We start from the raw sequence: 23,591 nt of genomic DNA, 5'->3' as shown, positions 1-23,591 counted from the left end.
ATTTCCTAGTTAGCAGCTACCCTGGAATGAGGCGGCCGCGTGGGAAATGCTAAAGTTAGCAGCATCTAAAGGAAACGCGGGCTTCACTGGTATGAAGCATCAGAATACATTAAACTTTTCTATGTGTTTAAATACTGTCCTTTTCAGAGAACCTTAGTAAACTTATGGGAAATCTTTTACAACTGATACGCTTTCACAATATCATTAATTTTCACTCTAAACATCATTTAATTGTTTTACAAATATATGTTGAGCACTTGCTTTGTACTACAGCCTGTACTGGGTATCTTATGGCCTCTAGGATTATTGGAACAATGTTTCAAAAGTAATTTGCAATAACTACAATATGGTCTCAGAAGTCCATAATAGAAAATAAAGTATCAAGTTTACTAGCACTTGAAAATCATCTTCTCTTTAAAATTTAATAGCTCGGACTTCCATGGTGGCGCAGTGGTTAAGAAACCGCCTGCCAATGCAGGTGACACAGGTTTGAGCCCTGGTCCGGGAAGATCCCACATGCCGCGGAGCACCTAAGCCCGCGCGCCACAGCTACTGAGCCTGCGCTCTAGGGCCCGTGAGCCACAACTACTGCAGCCCGCGCGCCTAGAGCCCATGCTCCGCAACAAGAGAAGCCACCGCAATGAAAACCCCGCACGTGGCAACAAAGGGTAGCCCCCACTCGCCACAACCAGAGAAAGCCCGCGCACAGCAACAAAGACCCAACGCAGCCAAAAAATAAATTAATTAATTAATTAATAGCTCACTGAATAGTGTCTACTCCATCAGAGAATATTCTTTTTGAAATGATTGTTTTCTTTGCCTTTTGATCATGCTGGTAAGCGTTACACTATCAGAAATCACCTACTAACCTCAGAGGAGAAATTCGAGTTTCTGGCTGTACTGGTCCCTGAGTTAAGGAGGGCATGTACATTTCTCCTGAATGATTCTGGTTTTAATCATGATCCTGTTGGGATGACATGCCATCTCCCACCTTCACAATCCAGCTGGGACCTTACATCCGTGAGAAGTAGAACCTGTGAATGTTTTGTCTCCTTAAGTATTGGCACAAATATCAACATTTCCGATTTGAGACCCGCACCCCCAGAAGAGGCCACTGGGTCATTTGCTAATTCCCTGTTCTTCTTAGTTTTCTGACTTGGTGCTGAGGCCAGGTGTTGCCTCGGGGTTCAGCTCTGGACCCAGGCTGTCCCACCCTGACCCACCACCCGTCCTAACTAACCAGCAGTGGCGAAGCACGTGGTCCCAAGGGAAGAAGAACCATGGAAAGTGTTGAATCCTGACTCTACCGCTTGTTAGCAGGGTGGCTCTGGGCTACTTACTCAGCTTCTCTGAGGCTCTGTCCCCTCGTCATAAAATGGGAGGGATGAGACTGGATAGGATGGTAGTAGGGCCTAACTGGGAACAGTTTTCAAGGGTTTAGCACATTTAGTGCTCTATACATGGTATTGCTGTTACTGTTCTCTCGAAATACGTAAGCAAGTTTGGGGAACTCGAACCAGCGCCTGCAGCAGCTCCCCACTGCAGCCCACCCCAGAGACTGTGGTCCCTGCAGAAGAGACTTTGGCCTCACCGTGCTCCTGACTTTCCGATGCTCTTCCTTTTGCAGAGGCCCTGAGGCAGGAGCTGGCGGAGCAGCGGGCTGCCTGCTCTGAGCATCAGAAGGACTTGGAAGCGCTGCAGGCTGAGCTGAGGGCCCCGGGCAGTGTGGGCAAGCGACAGGCCGTCAGCCAGTGTCCAGGGGATATCGAGGACTGTGCCAGCACTGCAGAGGTCAGCACCCCTGCCCTGCCCATGCCACACCCTTCTTGGAGCAGTGTCGGGGAGAGGCTCTGGGTGCTCGGTCACCCCCTGTCTGAAGGGGGAAAGACCCTCTCTTTCCACAGGCCTGGAGGGGACACGATGAGCCTGCAGGCTCCCATCTTTGGAAAGCAAAAACAAGTTTTAAGTGCAGCGTGTTATTTTAAATGCAGATGAAGTGGGATCTCAGGGTGTTGGTGCCAGACAGGGTCCGTCCTGTAGACCTGCAGAGAGTTTCTCAGAACACCTCCCCAGACAGACTCCCTGTCTAGACCCCCCTGTTCCTGTGAGGGCAGGTGAGCTTGTCACCAAAGGTCAGTGCTGACTCTCCTTGAACTTTCTGGTCAGACTCGGCCCATCATCCCCCTCCTTGCCCTCCATAATTCCTACCTTGCTGGGTAGCACAGGGACCTCCTAACAACCCAGGCATCTCTCCCTAGCCCACCACATACGGCTTCAGGTATTCATCTAAAGTGCATCTGTGTAAAGCCTTCAGTGGCTCCCTACTGCTATGAGAATAAGCTCCCAATGGTCAGTCTGACATTGAAAAGCCTTTACCCACTGGCTGCATATCCCCCTCTGCTCTAAATGCAGGCTCTGCATCCTGCCTCACTGCCTTTGCATATGCCCTGCCCCCTGCCTGGGACCCCTTCCTCCCTCTCCAGTGCCCAGCTGATCCTTCAGTGCCCAGTCGATCCCTCCATGCTACAGGCCTCCCCTCCACACCCGTGACCTCTCTACCCCTATTCGCTCCTGGAGCACTTCCTGTTGCAATAGCTCAGCTGGCACCCGCCTCTCCTGCCTGTCCTGTTGGAGACCCGTCGCTTCATGGATGCCCTTGTTTCCTCGCCTGGACTAGGCATCCTTTGAGAACAAGCCATGTCTGCTTCATCTCATCCCCCAGCCCCACCCCCAGTGCTCGGCACACAGCTCCACACACAGTAGAGTCTCCACCAGGGTGTGCAGACAGCCACGATTAGTTGGTGTCCCAGACCTGCTGAAGATCGCAGGAACATGGGGATGGTTCATTCCAGATTTTGCTGGTACTGAGAACCTGAAGACGATTTCTATGTTTAATGAGAATTATTAACAAGTGATGTATCACGATGAATTCAGCTCGGTTGGTAAAGTCTAGCAGAGGGAAAACAGAATATGATTGATCCATTAAATGTTCTAAGTTGGTGGAGGACACCTGGACCTGTGGAAGGAGATAGGGGGAGTGTGGAATGGTGACAGCTGGTGGCTGGAGGGCCCACTATTGGGCCCTCTGCAATGAATGACAGACTTGCCTGAGGGCTATGGATAGAGAACCCGGGCTGGGCAGATGAGACAGTACCTGGTCATCCACATCCAATCCTCACCTACACCTCACTGGAGGGAAGCTCTGAACCCTCCGGGAGGAACAGCAAGGCCCTGGGTGATATCCCACACAGAGAAGAATTATATCCACAAGAAGTAACAGCCCCAGGCAGCAGGAGTGAAAGGGGGGTGCAATGTCAGGATGCATTCCCAGCGTGGCCACCACTGCAGGTAAGTGGTGTTGCATCCACTGGGATCTTCTGAGGAGCCCCATGAAATAATTCTCAAAGCTGTCGCAGCCAAGTACAGAGGGGGATGCACTTATCCAGCAGCTTCTCTCTCCCACTAGTCAAGGGTAGTCCCACGGGACTTTAACCAGGCTCTTCAGGTCGTGCAGGTGTGAGTGCCAGGTGGTGCCCATGGGCATCCCACACTATGCAAACCCCAGGGCTGGAAGCAAGAGGTACAGGGCCTAGGCCACACATGCTCCCTGTGCAATGCTGTCCAGTCTTTGGAAGGAACAGATGCACAAACCTTCAGGCATGTTTGCATGGACTTGAAAACTGCTACATTCACTAATCGGGGATTAACCCTGACCCCATTTAATGGTGGATATCAGTCTTCGTATTTCTGTCGGAACCACTGACATTCAAGCATCATTTCGCAGCAAGCATTCATTTGGCACCTGCTGAATCCCAGCCACTGTGCTAGGTGCTATAGGATTGGGAAGATGAAGAGGAGATGGCTCCTTCCCGGAACAGCTGCTGGTCTGGTGGAGGAAACCAGCATTTCAACAAATCAGTGCACTTCATTATAACCTCCACACGGAGAGGATCTAGCTCTCAGAGAAGAGAAAGCTTGTCGCCTCTCCCCTGAGGGGTTAAGAAGACATCACCAAGGCAGGAATGGTTGGGTGTGGAAGGCACCCTAGGTAGAGACGGGCAAGGGCAAGTGCGGGGCAGTGGATTACAACTGTGGTGGCCTTAGAGTCACCTGGGAAGCTTTTTCAAAAGACACAGGGCTGGGATGTACCCAGACCCGCTGTATCAGAATCCTGTGAGGTGATGTGACAGATTGTTATTGTTCAGCAAACATTCACTCTCCCCTTCCTCTGCCCTGTGTGGTTTTGCCCCAAATTCACATGTTGAGGCCCTAACCACCAATATGATGGAATTTGGGAATGAGACCTTTGGGGGGTAATTAGTGAATTAGTGTCCTAACAAGAAGCAGCTCAGAGACATCCTACCCCCTCCCCCCCCACTCCACACAGGTGCAATGTTGGGCTTGTTTTAATTTAAGCCACATTCTTGGCTCACCAGCATTATTAGACTCTTTGAGGGCCACACTTGGCCAACTCTCAAAGCAGAAAACTTTAAGAGACTAGACGTGAGCTCCTGAATCAGGAGCCCGACTTGGGTTCCAGGCTGTGTCTTTGCCGCGGCACATCTCTGGCCCTTGTCTGCCATTGCGCCTCCTGCAAACGGCTCTTCTGGCTGCTTTCTCCCTAGGAGGGGGGCGGTCGGGGCCAGGCGGGCTCCCCGACGAGCAAGGGCGCCGCCAAGCAGGAGCCCAGCGAGGGATGCGGCCTCTGGGAGGAGAACTCGCAGCTCCAGGAAACAGTGCGGCGGCTGCGGGCCGAGGTGGAACAGCAGCGGCAGGAGGCGCTGCAGCTCCGCGACCAGCGCAGGTAGTTCTGCGGGTCGGGGCTTCTCTCCTTTGCCCCTTGGCGAGCCTCTGGGATCTAAGATTGGGTTGCACCCTTGGCATCTTCCCAAAGAAAGGTCTCCCAAGTACGCCAGCACTTCACTGATGTTACTCCTTTGACCCATGGAAAGTATCAGTAGTCTAGGAATTCTAGATCTCGAAACGCCTAGGGTTAGCCCTGAAATGGGGGGAGGGGTACCCTGTTTCCCTACAGATCAGAGAATCTATGGAATCAAACTTAACGATGCCAAAAGTATCCTCAAAACTAGCCTTAGGGAGTCAGTGCAGTGGAATAGTTAAGACAGTTCTGTTTGCTCTTAACTAGCTGTGTGACCTTGGGCGAGTCTGCGAATCTCTCCAAGACCCTGCCCTTACCTGTAAAAAGTAGAAAACACCACCCCTTCTCAGGGCTCTTGTAGAATGCAGTGAAATGTATAGGAAGATGCTTAGCACTGACCCTGGTACTCGGTAAGTTGTGGTGGCAACTCTGATTTCCTTGTCCAGGCTGGATAGCCCTTTATCAAGTCCTGAATTGATGGCCTTTTTTTCCCTGGCTGGAAAGTTTATAACTACAACTTTAATTTCATTAATAGATATAGGACTTTTCAAGTTATCTGTTTCTTCCTGAGTGAGCTTTGGTAGTTTGTATCTTTGAAGGCATTTGTCCATTTCATCCCAGAGTTTGAATGTTCCAGTCCCTGGCGTAAAGTTCACGTGAAAGTAGGCCTGAGGCTCATCTGAGAAACAGCCATGAATCCACCTGGCCAAGGTGGAGCACCTTAAATTCAGTTAGAGACTCACCATGTGACACTGGAATAAGGAGACTGGACCAGAGTAGGGGCTCCTAACCATTTCCGATTATAGCCCCCTCCAGGTGAGGAAAACGATGTCCCTCTCCTGGAGAAGGATATCATCACACAAAAATATGCATGTACTTTCAGAAGGTGTCAGGCCCCCTGAGGCTGGTCTGAGGATCCCTTAGTGCCCCACCCCAAGGTTAAGAAAAGTGATAGCTGATGGTCGAACATACGCTTTGTGCCACGGGCTGTTCTGGACATGAATTAACATAGTTCATCCTTTCAATAACCCTGTAAGGTAGCCACTGTTGTCAGATGGAGAAACTGAGCAGAGCGTAGCTCGCCCAAAGTCACGCAGCTAGGAAGTGATGGGGGAGGCCGCGGAGGGACGCAGGCAGCCTGGCTCTAAACAGTGTTCTCCTAATCCCTCTCCCATCCTGCCTCCCCACCCTGGACCGCTGGTCTCCCAGCTCAGAGTCCACAACGTTTGGTAATTCCGATACAGAATCTCAGCCTCCAGGCCTACCCACCTCCCCCAAGTGAAAGGAGTGCTTTCTGGGACTCCTCTCCTGAGCTCTCCTCCACCCCTTCCCCCAGAAGGCTGCCCTTTGTGCTCAGGTTTCTCCTTCATGGAATGCTGGGGTGGAAGGTACTGAGAAGAGGTTCCACAAGCTGGACCCCACAACGCAGAGACCCCGGATCTCCTTCCCACTGTGTCCTGACCTTAGATTCTGCAGGCCACCCAGCAGAGTGGGGAGAAACTCCAGTGCCCTAGAGGTTCAGTCCCTAGAGCCTGGACAAGCCCAGCTGTGCTTCCACCCCGCCCCACAGGCTGCTAGAAGAGGATCAGCAAGCCCAGAGGGCCCGGGAGGTGGAGATGCTACGCCAGGAACACCGGAAGGAGATGCAGGCCATGGTGGCCGATTTCAGCAGCGCTCAAGCGCAGCTCCAGGCCCAGCTGGCTGCCCTGGAAACCGAGTAAGTGAAGACTTGGCCCCAGGTTGGAAGGGACTAGTAGATGTACCGTTTTATTAGGGGGACCTCATCCTAGTGTCCCCAGGACTCTCCTAGTTTTTTTTTTTGTTTGCGGTATGCGGGCCTCTCACTGTCGTGGCCTCTCCCGCTGCGGAGCACAGGCGGGCGCGCAGGCTCAGCGGCCATGGCTCACGGGCCCAGCCGCTCCGCAGCATGTGGGATCCTCCCAGACCGGGGCACAAACCCGCATCCCCTGCATCGGCAGGCGGACTCTCAACCACCGTGCCACCAGGGAAGCCCTCTCCTAGTTTTGAAACTAGAAGTCCCGAGTTCCAGAAGCGCCTCAGTTCCAGGCAAACTGGGATGGTTGGCCACCCGTCTTTTTATGAGACTGCATTCCTGTCTTGTGCAGGGTACTGGGAATCTGTGAGGAATGAGCATGGTTTGACCCTCACACACAGAAGAAGATCAGGGCTACTTTTTTATGAGCATTTCCACCTTCTAATGTGCACCATCTCATTTAATCTTCACATCAGTTCTTCAGGGTGGAAACCATTATTCCCAAGGATTGATTAAGAAAGCAAGGGCCCCTCGTGCAAGCATTCATTTATTCATTCAGCAAATATTTGTTAAGGGCCTACTGTGTGCCTTGCACTGTTTTAGGCTCTGGAGTTACAATGGGAATAAAACAAAGACTCTGCTCTCATAGCGCTCACAAATTCTAGATGGGGATTCTGACAAAGAAATAAGCAAACAAATATTTAACTTCATATCAGGTAATGAAAGTACCTGAAGGTACTAGAAGGAAAACAGGATCAGTGTCTAGAATGCCAAGGGTGGGCAAGGAGGTGACATTTAAGCAGAAAGAGGAGAGGAAATGAGAGAGCCATCTGGACAAAGAGCATTCCAAGCAGCCCGAACAGCAAGTGCAAGGGCCCTGGGGCCCGCCTCCCAAGACCAAACAGCCAGAAAGCTTAAGTGGAATGAGTGAGAGAGTGATGATAGGAACTGAGGTTGGCAAGGTAGCTGGGAGGGGTGGAGGAGATGCTGCACTGAGCAGGAAGGGGTTTGGGTGTATTCGGATGGAGTGCACTGGGAAGCCCTTGTAAGGCTTTGAGCATGACTGACATGGTCTGAGATACCTTTTAACAGGGTCACTTCTGACTGCTGAGAGGAGAAGAGACTGGGAGGTCGGGGTTAGTTACAGGGAGATCAGGGCAAGCAGCACTAAGTAAATTTAAACGTCGCCTGTCTGACCCTTAACTTGTGCTCTTAAAAACTGTCCTCCACTGGCTCCAATACGAAGCAAATCATCCAGAATCTGGAGTGGAATGTTTTACCAGCTACTGTCTAATGGGTTCTTAGCACGTGCTGGGCATGCATGATCTCACTGAATCCTCACAACCACCCAGTTTCACACCCATATTAAAGAAGGAACTGAGTCTCACGGGCAAAATGCCCAAGATTACATAGCTAGAAAAGAGCAGAGCTGGGATAAAAGCCCAAGTCATCTCACCCCAAAGCCCTGGCCTCTTATCAACTACAGTCAGTAGATCACCGGCAGCCCTCACCCTCTCTCGCCCACCATCTGGAGGTTATTTCTCTCCAGCTTCACACTGAAAGGGCGGTGGTACCAGCTGCCCTGCTGCTTTGTAGAACTAGCTCATGCCATGCTCTCTGGCTGCCTGCAGGTGGGGCGGGAGCCACATCTGTACTGGCATAACCTGCTGGCCTTGGTGTGGGTGGGGACCGTTTCCGGCTGAGGCCTCTTCTCCCAAACTTCGCTGGTTCTTGAAGCCCCACTGAATGTGGCATCAGTGTGCACACACAGGCCTTTGGGTCCTGGGCCCTACAGAACCTGGGGGAACTGACAAGTGTCAGAATGGGAGTTGCAGTCCTGGGCTCCACCTTGAGCTCTGCAGCCAACTCACTGGGTGGCCCTGGGCAGGCTCTCTGGGCCTCAGTTTCCCGTTTGGTGAACAGAGAATGGCCAGCCAGGCCAAGCAACATAGCAGCGTCCCCATCATGTCCACCTCTTCTCCCTCCTTGCGGTTGAGTCATTGCAGCATGGTGGCTAACTGCATGCCTGCTCCAAACAGACTGAAAGATTCCGGAGAGAAGCCAGGGAAGGGGGAGTCGAGGCCGGAGGACGTTCAGCTCATAGGCCGTCTGCAGACCCGCCTGAAGGAGAGGGAGGAGATCATCAAGCAGCTCACGGTGAGGCTGTCCAGGGTATTCGCTTTAGCCTAGCACTTTCATGGGTGCCTAAAACTGTAATCCTGATAACCCCAAAACCACCTTACAAAAGGCCCTTGGTTATTTTCCCCTATTATATAAAAAAATACATGCTCACTAAAAAAAATTAACACAGGAAAGTAGAAGGCAAAAAAAAAAAAAAATCACTCTCAAGTCCCACACCATCTGCCTGATGTTGGTATTGGTTTGGTTTTTTCAACCTACAGCATTTGGGAAAATCTAGAATGGTTTCCACCTCACACTCATGTCTCCTCACACTTTAACCATTTCTTTAGGCTTTTGCCCAGCCTTCCTGTGCTCCATGCTTTGGTTGAAAGTTCTCTGTAAGCCAGTTCCCAGTGGCTTACATTCAGCTCTGGGGACTTTGGGTGATACACTTGCTCCTGTCAGCGTGGTCCACGCGGGTCAGCTAATTAGCCACATCAGAAGACCAGCCTCTTCCTGCCATCTCTACCTTCACCACCTTGGTCCAGGCTCTGCTGCCTCTCATGCATGACGGAGAGTCCACTGGTCTCCCCACTCACTCCAGCCTCACCCCACTCTGTTGACCTCACAGCGACCAGAGTACTCCTATAAAAATGTAATTCGGACCACAACATGGCTCTGTTCAGTACCTCCTGTGGCTCCCTGTCCTGAGAGTAAAATCCATGGTCTTATGGTGGTTCACACAGCCACACATCCTCCCACAATACACATGCACACTTGTATCTCACGCCCATCCTTGTACCCTCCTGCTCCCCAGTCACGTTGCTTCATGTCAAGATAAAGACGAAAACTTAACCACCAACTGAAAATTAGATGATACTGATAAGGAATTGCTTGTTTGCTAAGTGTGACAAAGGTACTGTGGTTATCTTTTTAAAAAGAGTCCTTATCTCTTAGAAACACTTATCAATGTTTTTTTGTTTTTTGGGTTTTTTTGGCTGCGTTGGGTCTCCGTTGCTGCGCGCGGGCTTTCTCTAGTTGCGGCGAGAGGGGGCTACTCTTCGTTGCGGTGTGCAGACTTCTCACTGCAGTGGTTTCTCTTGTTGCGGAGCACGGGCTCTAGGCCCGCAGGCTTCAGTAGTTGTCGCGCATGGGCTTAGTTGCTCCGCGGCATGTGGGATCTTCCTGGACCAGGGCTCGCACCCATGTCCCCTGCATTGGCAGGCGGATTCTTAACCAGTGTGCCACCAGGGAAGCCCTCAATGTTTTTACAGATGAAATTATACAACAACTGAAACTTGCTTTAGAAACAATACAGCAGGAAAGAAAAAAGTGGAGAATGACACAGGTAAAGAAGATTGGCCATATAGTGATTGTACCTGGGTGTTTCCTTTCCTTTGTCTTAACTAATAACTTTCTGCAGTAGATTCTGCTCAGATCCTGAGAGTACCTGGATCTCTGACTTCCCTAAGGCATTCCAAAAAAGCTCGCCCTTTCCTTCACAAGGGGTGCTGGGGACACAAAGGCCCCAGAAATAAAGGTGCTTCCTCAAAGCTTCAGTGGGTGGCAGCTCGATTCCCACTGACTTCCCCTCCCTTCCCTGGTCTTTCCTCCTCTCTGTAGTCTGCTCTCACACAGCCATCTTCCTTCAAATTAAACTCAGTGTGCTGGGTAGTTAGGCTCATTTAGACTCAGTTGTATTGTTTTTCCAGGAGGAGAGAAGATTTCACTACGCAGCATTCCCCAGCGCCGTGTCCCATCGGAATCGGTCCTTCTCTTTCAATCCTCGCCCAGGGTATTTGACCCCTTCCATGAAGGTAAATTGGTCCTGCTGGTTTCAATGCATTACATAATTCTGCTGGCTTTGTTTTTCCCAAAGGTAATGGCAGCTTATTTATCAATTGCCCAGCATTCATTTAGACAAATATTCATTGAAAATAAGACCCCCAGGAAATAGTCCAAATTATTAATAAACAGTATTTATATCTGGCTAGGCAGATTATGTGTTTTTTATGAGATTTTTTAATTTTCCAAACTTTTTATATATAAATGTGTCACTATTAATAATGGCTATATCTGGGTGATAGGAAAGAGAGAGAAAAGAGCAGGAATCCTTCACTGTAACTTTTTTTCCTTTTACAAAAATTTTTGGAATTTATTACAGTGGGAATATTCACGTCCAAATCTCTCATCTGCTATCACAAAATCCTAAAGTGCTTAAAAATTTGTGTTTTTTTTGTAACTCATAGGACAGTAAACCTAACCCAAGCTGAATTCATGTAAGCTCATTTATAACTTTTATATATAGCTCTTGGTGTGACAAAATGTAAGTTTCACTCCAGAAATATTAATGTGTTTGAGGACAAGGTGGGCCCAGCTTCTGCTGGGGGTGTTATATAGCCTTTTAAAATCTAAAACAAGATTTTAAATTAAAAATCACATTTGTCACCAGAAGTTTTGGATAAGAGATTGTGAGCCTGTGTTTTTTTAAAGCACAAAGTGGATTGGAAGAAAAAATGCTTTAAAAACAAACACGTAAGTTATTGCCTCCTTGCTCATATAATTTTGGTTGGGCAGGCCTTATCTACTTTTACAACAATGCCTCTTTGGGCGGTACTAACGGGCCTTTCCTTTAATACCAACAGAAAAAGAAGATGGAGGAAGTGCCTAGCCGAGTGGTCAGTGTGCCAAACCTCGCTTCCTATGCTAAGAACTTTCTGAGTGGCGACCTGAGCTCCAGGATCAACACTCCTCCGATAACTAAGTCACCCAGCTTGGACCCAGGCCCCAGCTGTGGCCAGCCTTACAAACCCACCCCATCTCTAGATGTAAAAACTGCCACAAGGTAGGGGGCCAAAGCTATGATTCCATTTTCCCATGGTCAGGAGGGAAATTAGTATTCCTTTCTGGTACCTGTTAAATACCCAGCATTTGGGCCAATACAAAGGGTAACGAAACAAGCCCTGCCTTGGACAAATTACAACCCAGCCGAAAAGGAAGATATGTAAGAGAAGGGAAATAGGTCATTCTTTAGAAGAGGCACTATTCCTGATACCAAATTCCAGAAAACTTTTTTTTTTTTTCCCCATGGATGATTAGACAGGGGACATTGAATCACTTAGCTGACCACTTCAGAGTGGGTCACACAGAAGATGGACTCATCATCTGGCCTTGAGTCTGGATTCCAATTCTCATCCTCGTTGTTAGCTTGCTTGGCTTTGGGCAGCTCACCTGACTTCTCTGAGTCTGTTTCCTCACCTCTAAAATGAAGATAATACAGCATCTACCTCATTAGACTCATGTGAGACTGAAGGAATTAATCCATAGGACATGCTTAGCACAAGACCTGGCACAGAAGCATTCAGTAATTTTCCACTATTATTATTAAGGTTATTTCTCAAGATTCATTGTATAATCTTGTAATTTTAAGGCCTCTTAATCTGTGGGTTTGGTTGATCATGCATGATGATCTCTGATACTGCCTTATTTTTCCAGAAGCCCTTACAGCTTCTGGAAATGTGCGATTTCCCCTTTGTTTATTGATTCCTTCCTGTCCAGCCTTCCGTTCAGAGCAGTATCTTTAATTCTGGGCTTTGAAGTTTGCATTTCTGAAAGGGCCCCTTCTGAAATGTTCCTTTTCCAAAGGCCCTGCCTCCCCAAGGCTATTTGGACAAATGTGAGTGTGGAGCTGGAAGGACTTGCTGTCAGTCATTGAACGAGTCCAGCCCTTTGTGTCACAGCTGAGGACACTGAGGCCTGGAGCCCCAAGCACACGGTCTGTTAACTGCCAGAGCCAGCCTGACTGGCTACAGTTCATCTCATTATCACACACCTCTGTTTAAAGCTGTGTTCCCACTGTTTGTTTTAAAGATTTATTTTATTTATTTTTGGCTGCATTAGGTCTTAAGTTGCGGCACGCGGGACCCTTGTTCAGGCGTGCGGGATCTTCTGTTGCAGCGTGCAGCCTTCTCTGTAGTTGTGGCATGCGGGTTTTCTCTATTTTGGCGTGCAGGCTCCAGGGCCCGTGGGCTCTGTAGTTTGCGGCATGTGGGCTCTTGTTGAGGCGCCGAGCTCAGTAGTTGTGGCACGCAGGATTAGTTGCCCTGCAGCGTATGGGATCTTAGTTCCTTGACCAGGGATCAAACCTGCGTCCCCCGCATTGTAAGGCAGGTTCTTTATCACTGGACCACGGGGAAAGTCCCCCCACTGTTTTATAAGAAGCTTCACAAACGCAGTTAGAGACCGTTCAGACAGATATACACTGTACTTTCTTACCTACCGTCTCCCCTTTTCAATTTATTAGGCTAATTTCACAACCTCATTGAAATGCCAGAGCACATCAGATAACTTTTGAAGAAGCCATAAAGTGTAATACTGTATTGATTAACCATTTCTTCTTTTACCTGTTTTTGGAGGGGGTTGTTTAATTTGTGCCTGAAATAAACAGTACATGTTGCAAAATATGTGGCATGTGGGATCTTCCCAGACCGGGGCACGAACCCGTGTCCCCTGCATCGGCAGGCAGACTCTCAACCACTGTGCCACCAGGGAAGCCCTAGTATCTTTTTAAGAGTAAAGAAGCAGTTATCTTTCCCTAAAAAGATAGTAGAGTATTAGGTTGTTTACTGAATAATTTTCAAAACCATCTAAGAAAACGTTTTGTTTGTTTTTAGGACACAAGATGATGAACCAGCCCAGCCCAAAGAAGTCCAGCAGAAGCAGGGCTCAGCCCACCAGGAATGGTTTACCAAATATTTTTCTTTCTAAACTGATCCTTAAGCTGATCATAAAGTGGACATTTGAAACACATTTCTTTTGAAGCATCTGATTGAAGGAATGAACTAAAAAGCCAACCAACCAAATAACTTGCTTGTAATATGATTTACATACATAGCTAAAACAAATTCTTGCATTAACATTTCATACTGTTTCATTGTGACATTAAGATAAAACAAGCCAATGTTATCAGAAAGTGCCCATAGGGAAATATTATTGTTACTGATGACCTACCTATGGTATTTCTAGTGTCCGTAAGACTGCAATCCGCATTGTGGAATATCAGACTTTGTGATTTCCATGGTCTACTTTTAAAGTGGTTTCATTCTCCTAGGACACTGGTCACCTTCACTTGAAAAGTGTTTCTATGTAAATGATGTAATTCCAAAATACACATGTAACCTCAATAGGTAGAGGAATAAAACAAAGCTCAAAATAACCAGGAAAGCCAATTTTAAAAAACCAAAGAAAACAAAACTACTAGGAATGGACTATAGCAGACCTTGGCACACTTGGATCAAATATTTTGACTTCCTAGGTCCAGGACATGAAGATGATTACAGAGGGCATAACAGCTACCTCAAAGGGGCTTTTTGAAGTTTAAGCAAAATATGGGTAATGATACTAATCGTGAATTGGAATTAAGCCTTGCCAGGATTTTTCTGTGAATAACTGAGCCTCACCCCATCATACATCTCAACTTCAATGACTGTAGCATCAACTTGGTCATTTGTGATAGTTTCTAGATTATTCTTTGAAGTGAAAGATCTACTGAACCTCTAGTCTTGCCTCATGGTGCATTGCTTCCCCACTGCATGGATGCTCAGCAGATTAAAGGGAACTGGGAATGGCCATTCACAATGCTGACCTCGCTGTCAGTCCACGCTGAGCTGTCTGACCCTCTGATGGAGCGGTGCAATTTGACAAGAGCCAGTACAACTTTTAGTGGTCAAAATATGTTCTCAATCCTTTGGTGCTGGCCCAGCAAGTGGCCCATAAACAGTTGTCTCTTCTATGCACCATCAAATCTTTGCTCTTTGAATAAAACTTTATAAACCACTGGGCAATAAAAATGGTTGTGATTTGTATTAATTTTCCAAAGAAAGGTGAAATTAGATGAAGGCTGAACTTGGAAATAGGAAGCGCACATTAACCTCAGTCAGATCATCAATAAAACGTAGCTGCGGTGCTTTGTGACCGCCTAGAGGAGTGGGATAGGAAGGGTGGAAGACGCAAGAGGGAAGAGATATGGGGATATATGTATATGTATAGCTGATTCACTTTGTTATAAAGCAGAAACTAACACACCATTGTAAAGCAATTATACTCCAATACAGATGTTAAAAATAATTAATTAGAATAAAATAAAAAAATAAAACGTAGCTGCTCACGCACTTATGTCATTTTGAGAGAAATGCAATTACAACTCAGACTCACAATTTAAAAGTAAATTTACTACCTAATCAAAACATATGGCCCAATAACATAAATTTTTAAATATCACTGCTCCTACCCTCCCCCAAAAGTAAATGAACACTACACAAAATATAAACTCACCCCAAATAAAAGTCAACATTAAGGGGGCTTCCCTGGTGGCGCAGTGGTTGACAGTCTGCCTGCCGATGCAGGGGACACGGGTTCGTGCCCCAGTCCGGGAAGATTCCACATGCTGCGGAGCGGCTGGGCCCGTGGGCCATGGCCGCTGAGCCTGCGCGTCCGGAGCCTGTGCTCCGCAACGGGAGAGGCCACAGCAGTGAGAGGTCCGCATACCACAAAAAAAAAAAAAAAAAAGTCAACATTAAGGATACTGCTGGATTCCTATAGCACTAGTTACTGCAGTACAGTAACAGTTATTACACTAACCTATGATATTATAATCCTCTTCCAACCTATTTACAAAATATCCTCATTCTGAGGTTCTGGAAGTGTTACATCGTTGCATTAGACTCCTCTTCTTTAGGTAGTTCAGTCTTGAAAAACAGCAAATTTACATATTTTTATATACTGCCACTGATAGGTAAATTATCATAAAAGGCCTACAACCAAAATCCTCATCCTTTGATATGCAGATCAGATCATACAAGCTTTTCCCCTCAGATCATACAAAATAATCTAAAACTGGAAACAGAGAGATAAACACTCATACAAAAATAAAAACAAGCAGCAAAAAAAAACATAAAAAGGAATCTGTAAACGGCATCATATTAACAGTCTTAAATTTTGCTAAAGACGATACACTTGGTTTACCAAAGCAATAAGCATTTTATAAAGTACTCCAGAAATAACGCTTATAAAAATAGGGGGAAATTTTTAGATGAGAGCGCAAAACTAAATCATCTCACTCTCTGGCAAAGAGTTCTCCCAAAATGTCATGTCTACAAGAAGTGAGGTTTGGCAAAACTGTGTCTGGGCTGACTCAGCCACCAGCTCATGTTCAGGTGGCTTTTCCTCAGGTTTGCTTCATCGGTGCAGGGATATTTGCAGATGCCTGCTCGAGGTAGGCCAGGGAACCCTGAGGGATGTCGGCTGGCTTTTTGTGCTGCATGTTGATGTCCTCCAGCACCTGCTGCCAATGTCTCAGTTTTGTTAAGTGCTTCTGGACCAGAGCATCCTTTCGCTGTAATTCGTTCCTCAGTTCCGAGACATCCTACAAACGAAAGCAATGAAGTCAGAGTAAACTCACAAAACATGAACATAGTTTCTGATTAGTTAAGAGCACTAAGAAGTAAATTCAAAACAGAGAACCAACTGAACCATAGTGGGCTGATTACTCTGCTTGGCTGCATACTTTGAATAACCCAAAACAATTCTTCTCATGAAAGATGCCTGCTTAACAGTTTTTATTTTTAATTCATGTTCTTTTAGTAAGTAATACACACATTACAAAATTCCAAAGTACCAAAGGACAGCCAAAAAGAAGTCAGTCTCTTTCCCATCCTGGTCTCCAGGCACTCAGTATATCTCTCTATCCAAAGGCTACTGTGAGAAGAATCTAAAACACTGAGAATCTGAAACATATGTTAACTGTTTTAAAAGAATCCACAGCCACTGTTCTATCATTTCAGATTATTAAGTGTTAAAATCTCATTTTCAAGAGCTTTTTAATGAGTAACAGTATTAAAATCCTATATTAAGACCTGGCCTTGAACACACCTAGACTGTCACTCAGGTATTCAAATCAGGAAATGATCTGATAATGGTGAATTGTAAGAATATCATCTTCTTACCATTCACCTTCCCAACAGCTGGTAGCAAAGAATAAAATGAACATTTTGACTAATTGCTCAGCTTGTGGGAGGAGTTATTTTAAAAACTGCTAAAAAAAATAATCATCCCAATTTTAGTATTTCCCACTGGGGGCATCACTGTGGTTTGGGCAGGAAGATTCTTCCCTCTTCCACACTGCAGGGGGCAGGCCCTGGCCCTACCCACTAAATGCCATTAATGACAACCTCAACAGACTTCCAAATACTCTGGTTTCAAACAACTGAGATAAATGAAATCCTGAGTTTCAAGAAGCCTGGGACAGAACATTTACTTTTTGGTTCCTTGAACAAAATTGCCTAGAGCCCTTCCTGTGTGTAAGGCACCAGGGACACACATATCAGTTCCTGTTCAAAATGAGCTTATCATCTACATTAATAGCTTTTCAACCTTTCAAGCAGAACCTTTTCTTTTTTTTTCTTAAAAGAAAATTCTTCCATGAAAGCCAGTGTATGAAATGAGTAAAAGCCGACAGCTGCTGTGTTTGAAGCACTGCTTTCCACCTCTGACCCCCAGGTCCAGGTTGTCATGAACACTGACAACCAACATTTTACATTCAAGCTATGAAGCCCCACTATAACTAATGGGCAAATGGAGCATCTCATTTAAAGCATGAATGGAATTTTGACAACATTTGCTCTTCCTTAAACTTAGGGAGAGAACTCAGCTTGTACCTCTTTGATAACTTGCTCTGGTTTCTGGACAGATAACTGCAATCTTTTTTGTAGGAAAAAACATTCTGTCTGTCTCGCAATATCTAGAAATTTCTGGATACACTGATCAACACCTTAAAAAAAAAAGACCAAAGTATTAAATTAAGGAAAACACTAGACACATATATCTCTCTCATAAATCAACAGTTGGAATATCAAAACAGCACCTTCTTGTAGATGTAATCGGGGATTTTAATCCTGTCCACAGCAATATTACTGACCTCAACCCCCTATGTGTTAAGCAACATTAACTAGCAGATAATCTGTGCTTTTACCAGGTGAATAAGAAACCGAACTACAACGCAAAAGTTCTTCTGAAGAAAGACAATCCAGAGAGTCAACAATTAACATCATGATTTCCAGTTAAAATGAAACATTTAAAACACAGTACAAAGAAATCAGAAGTACCTCTCTCGGGACAGAACTTGGGTGAGGAAGGGGAAGCAAAAAATTTAGTTCTTTATTTTTTTAAAAAGACACAGAGGATTTCTTTTTAAATTTACTTATTTATCTTTGGCTGTGTCGGGTCTTCGTCGCACGCAGGCTTTTTCTAGTTGCAGCGAGCAGGGGCTACTGTTCGTTGCGGTGTGCAGGCTTCTCATTGTGGCGGCTTCTCTTGCTGCGGAGCACGGGCTCTAGGCGCATGGGCTCAGGAGTTGTGGCTTGTGGGCTCTAGAGCGCAGGCTCAGTAGTTGTGGTGCACAGGCTTAGGTGCTCCGCTGCATGTGGGATCTTCCCGGAACAGGGCTCGAACCCGTGTCCCCTGCATTGGCAGGCAGATTCTTAACCACTGCACCACCAGGGAAGCCCAACTTAGTTCTTTAAAAAGCAGTACACACTATTGGTCTTCTTTGTCTTGGTACCAATATGAAAAGCTCATTCATTACAAGTGGCTTATTATGAGTGACATAAGATGTCAATAAACTGAACAAAGAACCAGCAGTATATAGAGATTACAAAAATCTTATTCCCTGGAAAAGTTCTCTTAGGATACAAGCGGGACTGAAACACATCAAGTGTAAAATCAGCAATGAGGGAATTCTTACCAGTTCGAATTTCTTCCTGATCTGTACCATTGACATAATCCTGACTCACCAGAGAAGCAAAACAAGCCTGTGTGATCAAAACATATTACAAAAGAAAAAAATGTCATTCACACATCAAGAATCTTACTTTAGAGTAAGAAATAACTTCTCTTGATGGAAAACAAAGGCTGAGCCGAGTCTCGCGAGAAGACTAGGTGGGTGATCCAGGTAGCACCTCTCCCCATCCTTTTCACTTGGCTAATTCCCAATGCCCGCCTGGGTTTCATGTTTTCTGGGAAGCCTTCCTTGACAGCCATGCCCAGATGTGCTCTCAGAGTATCCCGGGTTTCTTCTATCAGAGCACTGATCCCACAGCACAGCAGCTGCCTGCTATCTATCTGTATTTTCCACTGCACAGTCATGAGCTCCTTGAAGGCAGGAACTGTTTTCTGTGTATTCTTAGCACCCAGGACAGGTCCTGACACATAACAGGCTCCTTCACTGTTTCACAAATATTCATCAAGCACTTGCTATCTGCTACCACTGGATTAGCACTACAGATACAATGAGAGGAGAGGAGGGCAAAACGGGTGTTCTCTGACTTCACGGAGCCTGATGTAGTGTGCTACAAAGAGCAGCAAGGCAAGGTCGATGCGGAAGTGATGTGTGAGCTGGGGGAGGGACCTGGAAGCCCAAAGAGAAAACGAACAACACAAGCAGAAGGTCTCTTGTGGCCAGAGTACGAAGAGATGGGTCTGGAGCAGAGACGTGAACATGCAGAGCTAGGAAGACCACAGCACCTCTTGGGCTATCCCCACAGCCACAGCTATCCACTAAAGGGTTTTAAGCAGTAGAGTGCTGGTGGTCAGCTGCGGACTTTTTTCTACAGGGCCAGTGTTTCAGCAAGAGCTCATGATGAGAGCCACCTCCCCTCTCCGTGCTAGATGCTGCTCTAAAAGTTTCCTTTATGGTTTAGCCCCACCCCAAAGGCGTCTCATCCTCCTCCCAGACGGAAGAGATTTCTGTTCTTTAAATCTGTTGTCTCCAAACTTTTGAATGTACACCCCACCAGCAAAAGCATTTTGTCCATGCAGCCCCAATAACACGTTCATTTACAAACTATGTTTATCAACTACTCTGCTATTATATACAGTATAAAAGTCACACGACTAGGATTTAAAATGTAGAAAAGGTAATTCCAGTTACAAGTTATTTTATTTCCACACGTTAATGGTTCATCTTCCACTTTAGAGACCACAGGAAGCCATCTTATTTCTAAGCACTTATTTTGTACCTCTCCTTTGTCTGCTATCACTCCCCATCTTCTTTGGTACAGGGTTAATGCTTGAGCAGAACTCAGAGTTTGGGTCACCTCTGCCTCTCTCCTCACCCCCCAGCTTTCCTCCTCCTTCCTCGGCCCTGAGTACCAACTTCCCCATAGTAACTTTTTTTTTGGTACGCGGACCTCTCACCGCTGTGGCCTCTCCCGCCGCGGAGCACAGGCTCCGGACGTGCAGGCTCAGCGGCCACGGCCCACGGGCCCAGCCGCTCCGCGGCATGCGGGACCCTCCCGGACCGGGGCACGAACCCGTGTCCCCCGCACCGGCAGGCGGACTCCCAACCACTGCGCCACCAGGGAAACCCCTCCCACAGTAACTTTTAAATAACTCCCAGCTCCAAAGTCCCACTACTTTAGGACCGTTTAAGGGTGGAGCCCAACGGAAAGGATACAGGACATAGGAGTGGACGCTACAGTCCGGAGAGGATGAGTACGTACTAAACACGCAGGGACGCGGGAAAGGATACTCAGGGATGGAACCAAGGATGGGGTGGGACGGGAACAACCCACTGAAAACCTAGAAGAGTCCCACGGTTGGGGGCAGACAAACTTCAAGTCCACGTGGCTCCAGAAATGTCAAGTTTAGGTATCTCTGCCAGCCAACTAGAGGAGAATTCCGGCCACCATTCAATTTGAAGACTAATGCAAGAGACTAACGTGCAGGTATCGCCGAAAGAGAGAAGCTGCGCGCGCGCAGCATACGCTTCAGAAAAGAAGGGAGGCTGGGAACAGAGACGCCCACGTCTTATCTTACCTCGAACGATGACTCCAACTCGTCCACCAAGGTACTGTTAGAAGTCCTCGGAACGCCTGGTGTGGCCTGAAGAAGCGAAGCCTGGGCCAAGAGGCCCGGCGGGGGTGGCGGAGGTCCCGGTGGCTGCCCGGAGAACATGCCTCCTAATGGAGCCGCCATTTCTAAAATGGCGGCTAAGAGGCTCACTGCGCCTGCGCGGGAGCTGGGGCCGCGGGTCACGTGATGTGGATGGTCACGTGATGTTGTTGAGTGCACGTTGGCGTCTGTTGGACGCCCAGGAAAGCTATTGTTTGGTGCTTCATGCCCTCTTCTTTCCGCTACGCAGGCAAGGTGGCTTTTGCTTTTGCTTTTTTAACTTGAGAATTGAAGGCTTTGATAGGGTTTAACACAGTTGTGTGAAGAGGAGAATCAGTAACCACGGTGGGGCGAGCCCTCTGGCGGAGTCAGGATATTCCTGTACCAGCCCCGCCTTTGCTCTCAACTCTTGAAATGACTTTGGCCCAGTTGCTTTCTCTGGGCTCGGTTTACCCGTTGGTAGAAGGGAGGTGCTCATCCATCCCACAAACATTTATTGAGAGCGCACTGTGTGCCAATTACTAATCCAGTCACTGTAGCGGGAATAAAGAGGAAACATGTCCCCTAAATTTTCCTTTGGGAGATACAGGTAATAAAACCGGCTTAACATTATTGAGGCTCCCTGTCTTATGTGCTGGGAGCTATTTGCTTTAGATATTTATGGTTACATCAAAGAAAGTCACTATGCTAATCTTTTTTAAAAAACATTTGCTTATTCAACTTTTCAGAAGCTAAATATATTTTTTCATTATAATTAACTTTACAGTTATCATCGAGCATATCTGTTGAGCCTTCCATGTCCCAGGCTCTATTTACTGATCTGAGGGTTATAGCAATCACCCCAAGTTTCTGCCCTTGGAGAGTTTACCATTGTTTTGTGGGAGAGAGATCAATAAACATGTACATATATAGAGTGAAATCATGTAGAGATAAGTGCCAAGAAGGAAAATAAAGCCCAGTAAGGGGATGACTAATGTTGGATTTTATTAAGTTTTTTTTTTTGGCTTCATTGGGTTTTCATTGCTGCATGCGGGTGTTCTCTAGTTGTGGTCAGCGGAAGCCGCTCTTCATTGTGGTGCAGAGGCTTCTCATTGCAGTGGCTTCTCGTTTTGGAGCGTGGGGTCTAGGGTGCGCAAGCTCAGTAGCTGTGGTGCACGGATGGGCTTAGTTGCTCCGTGGCATGTGGGATCTTCCTGGACCCGGGATCAAACCCGTATCCCCTGCGTTGGCAGGCGGATTCTTAACCACTGCGCCACCAGGGAAGTCCCAAGTGATGGATTTTAGATGGGTGGTTGGAGAAGGCCTCTCTCAGGAGATCTGCACTGGAGTGACTAGAGTAAAGTTTAATTAGGAAAGTTTTCTAGACCGGGGGGGGCCTTGAAGAAGGAAACTGCCTGGCATATTTAAGGAGCTACAGAGAGGCCAGCAGGGCCAGAGTGAGTGAGGCAGGCAGAAGTAAGGAAAAAACAGAGGCTTCCCATTGCCAGTCAGGTCTCAGATCAAAAGTCACCTTCCCAGCGTCAGTCTGATTGGACCCACACTCCCAGCCATTTCACCCTGTTTAATTTTCTTTACAGCACTTGAACACTTACCTGAAATTATCTTTTTCATTTTTCTTCTTCACTAAGTTGCCTTGCAGACATGCACACACGCACACAACACGCGAACTGGAAAACAAGATCTATGTGATCAGGGCCTGCCTGTCTTGTTCACCTGTATTCCCAACACCCAGAACTGTGCGTGGCATAAAATAGACATAATAAATATTTAATTGAACACAAATAGAATGCCATGAGGGAACTTAGTGTACTCCAGCAGTTCTCAAACGTTTTTGGACTCCTTTACACTCCTAAAAAATTATTGAGGACTCCAAATGTTTTTGTTTATGGGAGTTATGTTGGGCAATATTTACCTATTAATTAAAAATAATAGGTAAATATTAAAACAGAATTTTAAAAATATATTCATGTAAAAATAAGCCGATTATGTTAACATAAATAATATTTTAATTAAAAATGTAACTATTGTATACAATGAAAAATAGAGGAGTGGAACCATTTTACATTTTACTCCTGGGTTTCCAATGGCCATAGGGCTGCTTGAATTCTGGATTTCTTACTTCAGCTATCTTTTAACACTACTGTATTCTAAACCGCTGCTTTGGATTTGCTGCTCTCTGAAGCCACGGCTCTCTCAAGCCCTGCCTTGTCCTTAGTGATTTAGATGCGGATTATACCACCAGTCTCTGGAACATCATTCTAAGGATCCACCAAGGTTTTGTGAGTACCTGGTAGCCAGATGCACCAGCAGTGGCAACTAAATTTCATCTCAACCAGATTAGATAAGCACAAGAATCTAGCACTACAACCATGCCTTTTGTATCTCACACTCTAGTAAACACAAGAGTTCTATTGTTCTTTTACTTATAAAAAGCCTTTGATAGAAAGGTCAAATCCCTATTTGGTCTTCTGAGAATCACACAGAAGAAATCTAAATGTTTTTAGTTTCCTTTCACAAGCCGGTAATTCCACCTCTCCGTTTCCACCTTTCCTGCTGAAGTAGCTTCTGGATATAGATACCCAGAGGAACTTGTGTTTACACACTATTCCTGCCTGATTTTAATTAATTTAAATTCATGTTATTTATTAACATGGATATGCATGTCCATTGTCATTCCCTCTCTAAAAGCCAGTTTAGACACATAATATGCATTTACATGTCAAGTTTTTAAAATATTAAATGTTAAAAATAACTCCAATTAAAAAAAACTGTCAAACGTTGTCAAAGTCTTAAAAAAAAAATAGATCCTATTTGTGGGTAATTTGATTCACCCAATACAAATGTAGCAGAAATTTAACCCCAGGGCTTTCC

The 23,591-nt window shown here is 46.4% G+C and overlaps 2 protein-coding genes across 2 annotated transcripts in view; one reads left to right on the top strand and one right to left on the bottom strand.

Annotated features, from left to right (window-relative positions):
• The window catches only part of FAM184B (family with sequence similarity 184 member B), a 115,424-nt gene extending 99,700 nt beyond the window's left edge, over nucleotides 1-15,724 (top strand). The window contains exons 12-18 of the mRNA XM_067735596.1: nucleotides 1,628-1,791; nucleotides 4,626-4,804; nucleotides 6,450-6,596; nucleotides 8,693-8,810; nucleotides 10,487-10,591; nucleotides 11,420-11,619; nucleotides 13,448-15,724. Coding sequence (XP_067591697.1) covers nucleotides 1,628-1,791; nucleotides 4,626-4,804; nucleotides 6,450-6,596; nucleotides 8,693-8,810; nucleotides 10,487-10,591; nucleotides 11,420-11,619; nucleotides 13,448-13,541 — 1,007 coding nt within the window. The 3' untranslated portion in view covers nucleotides 13,542-15,724. The remainder of the gene's footprint in view (nucleotides 1-1,627; nucleotides 1,792-4,625; nucleotides 4,805-6,449; nucleotides 6,597-8,692; nucleotides 8,811-10,486; nucleotides 10,592-11,419; nucleotides 11,620-13,447) is intronic.
• Nucleotides 14,984-20,836, bottom strand: MED28 (mediator complex subunit 28). The gene is made up of 4 exons (XM_067735597.1): nucleotides 20,646-20,836; nucleotides 18,574-18,640; nucleotides 17,489-17,601; nucleotides 14,984-16,197 (listed from the first exon to the last, which is right to left on the bottom strand). The coding sequence occupies exons 1-4, from the start codon at nucleotides 20,802-20,804 to the stop codon at nucleotides 16,000-16,002; spliced, it is 537 nt and encodes a 178-aa protein (XP_067591698.1). The 5' UTR covers nucleotides 20,805-20,836; the 3' UTR covers nucleotides 14,984-15,999.
• Nucleotides 20,837-23,591: the final 2,755 nt, after the last annotated feature.

Source organism: Pseudorca crassidens, chromosome 4 (assembly GCF_039906515.1).
Source record: "Pseudorca crassidens isolate mPseCra1 chromosome 4, mPseCra1.hap1, whole genome shotgun sequence".
NCBI lineage: Eukaryota > Metazoa > Chordata > Mammalia > Artiodactyla > Delphinidae > Pseudorca > Pseudorca crassidens.
The sequence above is the reverse complement of the archived record's forward strand: the minus strand, read 5'-3'. Positions and strand labels throughout refer to the sequence as shown.

Coding starts and splice junctions, on each gene's coding strand:
- MED28 (XM_067735597.1), bottom strand. CDS start 20,804: ATGGCGGCTCCATTAGGAGGCATGTTCTCCGGGCAGCCACCGGGACCT. Junction 18,641..20,645: donor AGTTGGAGTCATCGTTCGAG/GTAAGATAAGAC, acceptor TTGATCACACAG/GCTTGTTTTGCTTCTCTGGT. Junction 16,198..17,488: donor CAGAGCAAGTTATCAAAGAG/GTACAAGCTGAG, acceptor TTTCGTTTGTAG/GATGTCTCGGAACTGAGGAA.